The sequence below is a fragment of the Oncorhynchus nerka genome, linkage group LG9b (genome assembly GCF_034236695.1).
Source record: "Oncorhynchus nerka isolate Pitt River linkage group LG9b, Oner_Uvic_2.0, whole genome shotgun sequence".
In the NCBI taxonomy this organism is placed as follows: domain Eukaryota; kingdom Metazoa; phylum Chordata; class Actinopteri; order Salmoniformes; family Salmonidae; genus Oncorhynchus; species Oncorhynchus nerka.
Genome location: NC_088424.1, coordinates 42,392,808 through 42,403,417, shown reverse-complemented (window position 1 = coordinate 42,403,417; position 10,610 = coordinate 42,392,808). Strand labels below are relative to the sequence as shown.

The window sequence follows — 10,610 nt, the reverse complement described above, 5'->3', positions numbered from 1 at the left end:
GTATGAAGAGGTGTCAAGATGTGTAAATGAGATGGAGCTGCCTTGGGAAAAACTCGTGGGTTTGACAACCGACGGAGCACCTGCGATGTGTGGACACAGGAGCGGACTGGTGGCGAAGATACGGGAAAAGATGCAAGAGGAAAACGCGACAGGTGAGCTGACAGCTTATCATTGTATCATACACCAGGAAGCGTTGTGCGGTAAAGCCTTGAAAATGGAGCATGTAATGAGCATCATCACGCGCACAGTTAACTTTATCAGAGCCAAAGGTTTGAATCACCGCCAGTTCAAGGCATTTCTGACGGAGTTAGAAACGGAGCATGGTGATTTGCCTTATCACACAGAGGTGCGATGGCTAAGCCAGGAAAGGTGCTTCAAAGATGTTTTGAGCTTCGTGAGAGATTTGTCTGTTCTTGGACAGCAAAGGGAAAGACACAACACAACTCCGAGACGAAATGTTTCTGTGTGAAATGGCTTTTCTGTGTGACATTACGAGTCATCTGAATGCAATAAACTTGCAGCTGCAGGGTCGGGATCGTGTCATCTCTGATATGTACAGTACAGTGAAGGCATTTAAAACCAAACTGACTCTGTGGGAGACGCAGATGCGGAAAGAAAATTTGAGCCACTTTCCCAGCTGCCAGACCATGAAAGAGAAGCTCTCTACCAGTGCGTTCCGAGCACACAGTTGGCTGATAAAATAGGTATGCTTGCCGCTGACTTTCGACGCCGATTTGCTGACTTTGAAGCACAAAAAAGCAGGTTGGAACTGCTCGGTAACCCATTTGCTGTTGACGTGGAAAGCTCACCACCAAACCTCCAAATGGAGTTGATTGACCTCCAATGCAATGATGCACTGAGGGCAAAATATGCGGCAGTGGGTGCTGGAGTTCGCCCGTTTCCTCCCGGCACAATGCCCCAGCTGCGCATCCAGGCTGCTCAAACGTTGTCTATGTTTGGCAGCACATACCTGTGTGAACAACTGTTTTCTTTGATGAACCTGAACAAAACATCACACAGAAGTCGACTTACTGCTGAACACCTCCACTCAATTCTGAGGATTTCTTCAGCTCAGAGCCTTACCCCCGAACATTGATGAACTTGTGGAAAAGATGGGACACCACCAAGTATCACCCTCAACCTCAAACAAGTGAACATTACTGTGCAATCACATATTTAGAGTTTTTACTCAGTTCAAGTTTAAAAGTTAAAATTTAATATTTGTTTTCACTGCATGTTACTTCTCCTTAAACAAAGTGTTGTTTTTGATTAATAGATTTTGCACTTTATTTTTTGTATTTCAATCCAATTATATTTTAAAAATATTTCAGTTGAGTGGATGATAGAAAATTGCTATTATTGTTTTTTCTTTGAAGTAAATTTAGCCCACTTTTGCTAAAATAGAAAATATAGTCTACTGATGGTGCCTTGAATACCGGTTTCTTTCATTTAATGTTCATGTTATGGGGATATTTATATAAAGGAAATTTGTCTTTTGTGTCTGTTGAAAATTAAAGATTACTGACAGAGCCATAAGAAAATATTGCTTTATTTATCTGATCATATTGTAATATATTTGTTAGGTTTTCAGTAGGTTCAATTAGGTTCACTAGACTATATGCGTCATTTAAAAAATTTTCAATGAACATTCGAACAGTCCGGCCCTCGTCTTGTAGCTGATTTTTTTATTTGGCCCTCCGTCCATTTGACTTTGACACCCCTGCTCTACAACCACTGTGATTATTATTATTTGACCCTGCTGGTCATCTATGAACGTTTGAACATCTCGGCCATGTACTGTTATAATCTCCACTCGGCACAACCAGAAGAGGACTGGTCACATGCTGTCTGCCATGTACAGTTGAATCTGGGATTCATCCATGAAGAGCACACTCTCCAGTGGCCATCAAAGGCGAGCATTTGCCCACTGAAGTCGGTTACGACGCCGAACTGCAGTCAGGTCAAGACCCTGGTGAGAACGACGTCCAGGTAGATGAGCTTCCCTTAGACGGTTACTGACAGTATGTGCAGAAATTATTCGGTTGTCCAAACCCACAGTTTCATCAGCTGTCTGGGTGGCTTGTCTCAGACGATCCTGCAGGTGAAGAAGCCAGATGTGGAAGTCCTGGGCTGGCATGGTTACACGTTGTCTGTAGTTTTGAGGCCGGTTGGACGGACTGCCTAATTTGTTGGAGCCGGCTTATGGTAGAGAAATTAATTAAATTATCTGGCAACAGCTCTGGAGGACATTCCTGCAGTCAGCATGCCAATTTGCCTCTCCCTCAAAACTTGAGACATCTGTGGCATTGTGTTGTATGACAAAACTGAACATTTTACTGTGGCTTTTTATTGTCTACAGCACAAGTTGGACCTGTGTAATGATCATGCTGTTTAATCAGCTTCTTGATATGCCACACCTGTCAGGTGGATAGATTTTCTTAGCAAAGGAGAAATTCTCACTAACAGGGATATAAACACATTTGTGCAAAACATTTGAGATAACACAACAATTACCTGCTTATTTCATTTATTTAATAAACAAAGTTATACAACACCCAATGCCCCTGTGTGAAAAAGTAATTGTCCATTGACACTCAATAATAGTTTGTGCCACCTTTAGCTACAATGACTCCAACCAAACGCTTCCTGTAGTTGTTGATAAGTCTTTCAAGTCGCTGTGGAGGAATTTTGGCCCACTTCTCAATGCAGAACTGTTGTAACTCAGCGACATTTGTGTGTTTTCAAGCATGAACTACCCATGGCGTCCATTATGCCTGGTGAAAACCAAACACTGCATTCCACAGTAAGAACCTCATACTAACAGTCAAGCATGGTGGTGGTAGTGTGATGGTTTGGGGATGTTTTGCTGCCTCAGGACCTGGATGGCTTGCCTTAATAGAAGGAACCATGAATTCTGCTCTGTATCAGAGAATTCTACAGGAGAATATCAGGCCATCCATCTGTGAGCTGAAACGCAGCTGGGTCAAATTATTCAAAACACACAATGAAGTCTACATGAAATGGCTAAAAAGCAACACATTTGAAGTTCAGGAATGGCCTAGTCAAAGTCCAGACCTAATGCCAATTGAGAATTTCTTGCAGGACTTGAAACGAGCAGTTCATGCTTGAAAACCCACAAATGTCGTTGAGTTAAAGGGGCAATTACTTTTTCACACAGGGGTGTTGCATTACTTTTTTAAAAACAAAATAAATGAAATAGTAATATTTGTGTGTGTGTGTGTGTGGGGGGGGGGGGGGGGGTAAATGCAGGTTCCCTTTATCTAATATTAGGGTTTGGTTCAAGATCTGATAAAAAAAAGAATGCAAAAATATAGAAAATCAGATGGGGGAAAATACTTTTTCTTGCCACTGTATATATATATATATATACACACACTACCGTTCAAAAGTTTGGGGTCACTTAGAAAAGCCCTTGTTTTTGAAAGATAAGCACATTTTTGGTCCATTAAAATAATATCAAATGTGATGTCAGAGTTGGACATCCCAAGGATTCCTGATAGCAAGGACACTTCTTAAATGACGTAAAAACATCTAATCACACGTCTATAGCTTGAGGTAAATCAACCAATTACCGTCATAGTGTATATTCCTCCGACAGCCTAAATGGTTACATTTCCAGTTCGTGTATTTTGGGATTCAAAATAAAGTTTACCGGATATATTGTCTACCTGTACTGGGAAGGTTTAGGTTTCCAAAATATGAAATATTCATATATAAAGTATTAAAGATGTTGAACCTCTTTTCATGTTATTTCTCTTTGCCTCGTCAAAAAAAGTGACGCCAGATCTCAAATTCCGTTGCTCATAATCTTTTCTATTTACGGTTGACTATTTTCACCACTTCCGGCTATAACCCTATTTTAGTTTGTTGCATCAAAGATTGTCTATTATATTGACAAGATATTCGAGTTACCGCTCTAACAATGGAAATAAATGTCATCAAAGACGGAAGCAGGCAGGGGGAGGCGAGTTCAGGTGGGACCAGTCTAGCCAATGACAAGGCAGATACGCGTGTGAACAGACATGGAGATAGATAGAGGACTCAATTTTGTATCTGTGCCACTATATCATCTGTGACAGCATGGGCAGCACCATTTTTTAAATTGAACTTGGCATGCCAGTTAAGAACAATTCTTATTTACAATGACGGCCTACCCCGCCAAACCCGGATGACGCTGGGCCAATTGTACACCACCCTATGGGACTCCCAATCACGGCCGGTTGTGATACAGCCTGGAATCGAACCAGGGTCTGTAGTGACGCCTCTAGCACTGAGATGCAGTGCCTTAGACTGCTGAGTCACTCAAGAGCCATTTTCTTCTTCTTCATTGGCTGATTGCTCCCAACTAATAGGAATCCCCACCAAGTTGACTACATTAAAATTATTTGAAGCCCTTAATTGGCAACATTATATCCATGATGAGGCCTCTATCTAGCTCTATGACAACTCCGATATAGTCGATATTTCTAAATTGACGAAATGTCACATGCGTTTACTTATATCAGTGCATGCATAACAAGCTAACCATTACGACACGTCTATTGTATCAATATAGTATTGTATTTACCTCACATAGCAAATTAACAATTCCATTTTCCGTTGACCTCCATACAAACATTCCTCACGTCGTGGGCAGATTTTGGTTGGAGTAAAAGCTCTCGCTTCACCTTTTCCTCTCTGTAGCTGCACATATAACTACGCGATTCACATTGTTGCTAGCATATTTAAACCAAATTATTAGCATATTACTTAGATACAAAGTTTCAATCATCCGCAGAAGTCAGACTCTGTTTAGTTTTCGCAAACGTTTGAAAATGTTGAGCAGTGTTTCTCTCCGGGCTCAGATCGCTTCCATCATAGAGGTACTTTCTAAAACTGCAGTTTCAGAAATTAGCAAAGTAGTCGACGATGGCATAGTTGTGTTACGTGTGGAAATGTGTCGACGGGAAAATGAAATCAACGTCCTGAAAAATAATGTACAACAACTTGACAGCGAGCTTCGAAGAGCTCGAGGGATTAATGCTCGAAGACTCATTCATCATGGTCGATCAGTTGCTGCTGAGAATTTTAGGAGAGGTGGGTCGACGTAGTGGTACTAACTATTTTATAATCAATCAATAGTTATCAATAGCTAACTGTGCACGTGACGTAACATTAGTCAGCCAGAAATATTTGCAGGTAAACAATGTAGGCGTATGTAATCAGCCAACTCACGTTCACACTGCACTGTGCCCAGGGCTAACGTTAGGGCCCTACAACAGACGAGTGTGTCCTCGGGTCATATCTGTCTGTGCACAATGGGATGGGAGAGGAATAGCAATAACTATTATTATAACCAATTCAGTGGCCTTGTTGTTAGAGTGGAGGCCTACACCCTGAGTTTGGAAGGCTGGGGGTTCGACCACAGACTCTCTCTGCTTGACACTCAGCATTAAGGAGATGGATTTGGGAGTAAGGCCCTACAACAGACTAGTATCCTGTCCAGGGGGTGTACTTGTACATCCCGCTATAGAAACAGGAGGCATGTGAAATCAAATCATTATTATTACAAACCATTACACCCTTCTTTGACACAACTGCCCACAGCAACACATCCATTTAGATTACAATTAAAACAACCAATAAATGATTTTGATGACTGACATACCGTACTTATTCATTTCCACAGGGCCTGGTAAAAGTGGTACCACTTGTGAGGGGAAGACCTCGCTTGAAAAACTGCAGCCTGAGGAAGATTTTAATGAAAAGGATGAAGGAGTTGGACCTGCAGATGAGATTCTGGTGAAGACTGAGCCAGGAGGAGAGGGTCAACAGGAAGAGCAGACTACAGGGATAAAAGACAAGGAAGCGTCACGCAGTAGTGTTTTCTTTCCAGGGAAACCATATTTAGAGTCAGACGTCAGAGAGGATATGATTTTACAGCTCAGACAGCAACAACGTCATCGGCAGTCAGACGCGCTCAGGAGAACAAGCAACGGCACAGTACAGTCAAACCCAGACCCTCAATGTGTATTGGGTTCTGACCCAAATTATAATACGACAAGGAGAGCGAAAAACCGAATATTTTGCCAGGTTAAGAAACACTTCATTTGCACACTGTGTGGAAAGAGTTTTGAACGTTACGGCCATCTTGAAAGACATCTACGAATTCATACGGGTGAGAAACCGTATAGTTGTGACATATGTGGAAGGTGTTTCAATCAGAAGGGTAGCCTCAAAGGACATCTGAAGACTCACAGAGGTAAGAGATTAGAATCACTTATTAGGTTATAGGTCATAGACAATTCCATGTATGCATTACTTCTGACTAGGGCCCATAGGGTAGTGCATCATATAGGGAATAGGGATGGGACACACTCACTACATAATGACATCCAATATATTGGTTATTAATAGGACATAAACAATTCTATGCCTCATTGTTTTATTAATCAAATGTAATCTTTCCACAGTATCGATTGACGGACTAGCTAACAACGAAGATAAGCCTCTCCTGGATGGACGTCAGTCTGAGGAAGAGCAGATGAACGAGAAGGACGAAGTGTTCCAAACTGCTCCTCAGTTGCCCATGAAGTCTGAGCCAGGGGAAGAGAAAGATGCATTCCAGACACTAGATCATAAAGCAGGAGAACAGACTGCAGGGAGAGCAGAAGAGCAACTGGATGATGACTTGTCAACGTACGAGAGAGACGGCCGGCCGTGGATGTCCAGTTCACATGCAGACAACGATATGGAGACGAGTAATTCAGAATATTTCATCAGTTCAGGTCAGAACTCCCAGTGTCTCACTGATCACTCTCCTGTACCTCCCAGTTCAGGTCAGAACTCCCAGTGTCTCACTGATCACTCTCCTGTACTTCCTGTCCCAGGAAGGGTGGAGGCGTCATGTAGCAGTGCTTCATCTCCAGGGAAACCATATGTAGATGTCAGCGAGGATATGATTTTACAGCTCAGACAGCAACATTATGGACCTTCAGACACACTCTTGATAGCAAGTGACGGTACAGTACAGCCAAACTCGCAGGTCACGGACGGGGCTTCTCTGAACCATCCTCCCATCTTCTCCAGTTTTCCGGAAAGGAAGGTGAAAACCTTCCAAGGAGTCACCAAGGACAAGAAGTGCTTCATCTGCTCATTCTGTGGGAAGGTTTTTGAGCGTGTTGGTCATCTGGAAAGGCACCAGCGAATTCATACGGGTGAGAAACCGTATAGTTGTGACATATGTGGAAGGTGTTTCAACCAGAAGAGTAGCCTCAAAGGACATCTGAAGACTCACAGAGGTAAGAGACTAGAATCACTTATTAGGTTATAGGTCATAGACAATTCCATGTATGCATTACTTCTGACAAGGGCCCATAGGGTAGCCTCAAAGGACATCTGAAGACTCACAGAGGTAAGAGATTACAATCACTTATTAGGTTATAGGTCATAGACAATTCCATGTATGCATTACTTCTGACAAGGGCCCATAGGGTAGCCTCAAAGGACATCTGAAGACTCACAGAGGTAAGAGATTAGAATAATATTGATGTTTTCATACTTTTAATATGTGAAATGGTTAACTCTTAAATGCATAAATCAGTCAATTATTCTGTAATTAACAGACAGTATGTCCGTTATATAATTAAATAAGGCTGCATCCTTAATGGACCCTGTTCCCTTTATAGTGTACTGCTACTGACCAGGACCCCAAGGGCTCTAATCAATAGTAGTACACTACATACAGAATAGGGTGCCATTTTGGGATGGATACGAAGTGTTTTCCTGTTCTCTGTTGGGTTTAAGATGACATTAAACTGTTCATGTTGGATTATTTACATTGTTTGAATTGCCATGTTGTTCAAATCTATGCTAAAATACTTGATACTCTTTTCCTGTCAAGCAGACGATGCTGACATGCTAACGGGACAATCTCTGCATGATGATAAGAAGCCTGACTTTTATCCTAGACCCTCGGAGAACCCAGAGGAACCGAGGGATCAGCCCTCACCTGGTGAAGCACAGCCTAGCTCCGGGCACAGTGAGGAGGAGGGCAGGGGGCAGGGGTTGGTGGGGGAAGCAGAGGAAGAGAAGCAGTTTGAATCCCAGATACTCAGTCAGTCAGGACCTCAACACCAACAAAGCACAGAGCGACCAGATTACCAGGACGACCCAGAGTATGTCATGGATGAGAGGGAGAGTCAGCTGTGTAGATCTTTCACAGAGAGGCACAGTGATATGGAGTCTGGATCACTAAATCCAGGTTGCTCCTCCGATGCGACAAAGCAGCAGAACTCCCATCCTGTTTCACCCAGTGTCAAATACCATCACAGTCCTTTTGATGGACTGCACCACCACCACGGGTTCTATACGTCAGCTTCTAGAGAGGTGGAACTTCAACACTTGTCTTTTCAGGATGAGAAAGACAAGTTGGATGTGATTGAGCAAGAGCAGTATGCAGGGGTGGTTCTACATGCAAGGAACAGGGAGGATGGTGATGGAACAGTACTACCTAGGTTTCAGGACCGGGTACCACCGTCAGCACTACCTGTAGAGGAGGAAACGGCAATGAGAGCGTACATCACAGAACCAAACTACAGTCAAGAGGGGATTTTATTTGCCCTTGGCATAGACAGTTTTGACAGTACAGAGGGAACCAGTGCCACTACAGACGACACAAGAAATAGATGTTTCATATGCTCCTTTTGTGGAAAGAGTTTTGATCGCCATAGTCATTTTGAAAGACACCTGCACACTCATACTGGTGAGAAGCCCTACAGCTGTGAGATATGTGGTAAGACTTTCACCCAGAAGAGCAGCCTGAAAGCTCATCAGAGACTTCATACAGGTTAATCAAGGGCCAAAGAGTCTTATGTGTGTTCCAAATGGCACCCTATTCCTTATTTAGTGCACTACTTTTTAGGGTATGTATTGCCATTTGGGGGACACACTTACTGAAAGTTGTTTTGACCTCATCAAAACTCAATCAACACCAGTTAATGAGTATGGGACATTTGGCTGCTATTGTTGACATGTTGATGGTGTTGCAACAGTTTAGAAGTCAAACTAAATTGTGTCTTATTTGTTTGTTATGTCTTATTTGTTTGTTTGATATGGTCGTTTTGACTTTTAAATTATTTATATTTTTGACCTTTTAATTGAGAATCAATTCTCATTTACAATAGCGATATTCAAATGTTGGTGTTACGTAAAAAGGAACATTTGAGTAGTTCTTTGTTTCATGTCATCAGGTATCATCTCTCTCATAATGTAAAAGTGTTTTTAAGAAAAACTTTCCTGCATCAACCTTATGGATCATTGATCCAATTTAACATGTAAGCTACATATCCATTTGTGTTTGTTTGTGAAGACCTTGATGGTAGGGTTGCCTCTTTAACCCTTGATCATGACTCTGTTGCATTACATTACACATGAGTCATTGGAGTAAGCGTCTTCTGTTCGGGGAAGTTTTAAGAGCCCAGACATTTGGTCTGAACATTACCACGCGTCGCTTGTGGTACAGTTTTGGAAGCATAAGGATCATATCAGCGAGAAAATACATTTTTAAAAGTTAAATTGATACCTTTTTTATAGGGTTAGTGTTTCCACAAGGCTGATTAGTGATGATCTCCTAACACCTGTGTGTAAATGGATGCCACCACAAACACAGAAAAATACTGTCTTCTGCAACTGTAGAGGGTTTATGTATCTAGAACCAACTGCTGCAATTGAGAATAGATTCACATTTAGATGGCGTATTTGGCTGTTTTGGCTTCCAGACCCAATTCGCCTCTAAACAGAACATCCTTGGACAATAAGGAGTAAAGTTAGGCTGTTTTAGTTCATCATTGGGCTAGGTTGTAGTTCAAATGATTGAGTTTTTTACTCTAGCTATCTTAACCCAGGAAAATCAACCTCATTTATTTTTGCTTTGATTTATTTTTTTTTTTTGGGGGGGGGGGTTTCTGCTTGTGGATTTCTGAAATAAATGTAAAATTGTGAACGTCTCAATTTTGTGTGTTAATTGTTTTATTTAGTGACAGTAAAATAAAATGTTTTATAAGAGGATTCCTATTACTTTTCTTGTACTTACGGTAACAGAAATTTGGTGTTCACTTTTCTTGTACTTACGGTAACAAAAATTTGACTCATGTTTGAAAAGGTTTTGCCCACCTCCATTAAGGTGTTTTAAATGCCAATGAATGGGACATGTAGCGGCTCTGTGCAAAGGAAAGAAAATATATGGAGGGGAACAGGATTATGGTGAATGTGGGAACAATGTCAAGGTTAACTGTTGTAATTGTGGGGGGCACAGTGCATCATTTGGTCGATGCCAGGTGCAGAAAGTGGCTAGAGAGGCCCAAAGATATAAAATCATACATAATGTCTCTTAAGCAGAGGCTTCAAGGCAGTTTGGTGGAACTATTAGGCAGAATTATGGAGATGACAGGGTCAGTCCTGGAAGAAGTAGACCTACTGTAGGGAGTTATGTTGGTCCTGACACCATTACGAGGCCTGTTCTGAAAGCTTGCTCTCACAAATATGTCTTGTCAAAAGACACCTTGATAGTTAATCAGATTGACTTTATAGCCTTCATTGGAAAGGTTATC

At 41.8% G+C, this 10,610-nt stretch overlaps 1 protein-coding gene across 3 annotated transcripts; it reads left to right on the top strand.

Moving 5' to 3' along the window:
• Positions 1-4,502: 4,502 nt before the first annotated feature.
• Positions 4,503-10,068, top strand: LOC115114759 (zinc finger protein 236-like). Of its 3 annotated transcripts, XM_029643249.2 has the most exons (5): positions 4,503-5,097; positions 5,690-6,262; positions 6,474-6,788; positions 6,891-7,301; positions 7,907-10,068. In XM_029643249.2, exons 1-5 carry the CDS (start codon positions 4,836-4,838, stop codon positions 8,851-8,853), a joined length of 2,508 nt encoding a protein of 835 aa, XP_029499109.1. In that variant the 5' UTR covers positions 4,503-4,835; the 3' UTR covers positions 8,854-10,068. The 3 variants fall into 3 exon arrangements, with proteins under 3 accessions (XP_029499109.1, XP_029499108.1, XP_029499107.1); XM_029643248.2 differs by having other exon boundaries at positions 6,474-7,217; XM_029643247.2 differs by having other exon boundaries at positions 6,474-7,301.
• Positions 10,069-10,610: the final 542 nt, after the last annotated feature.

Coding starts and splice junctions, on each gene's coding strand:
- LOC115114759 (XM_029643247.2), top strand. CDS start 4,836: ATGTTGAGCAGTGTTTCTCTCCGGGCTCAGATCGCTTCCATCATAGAG. Junction 6,263..6,473: donor ACATCTGAAGACTCACAGAG/GTAAGAGATTAG, acceptor ATCTTTCCACAG/TATCGATTGACGGACTAGCT. Junction 7,302..7,906: donor ACATCTGAAGACTCACAGAG/GTAAGAGACTAG, acceptor CCTGTCAAGCAG/ACGATGCTGACATGCTAACG.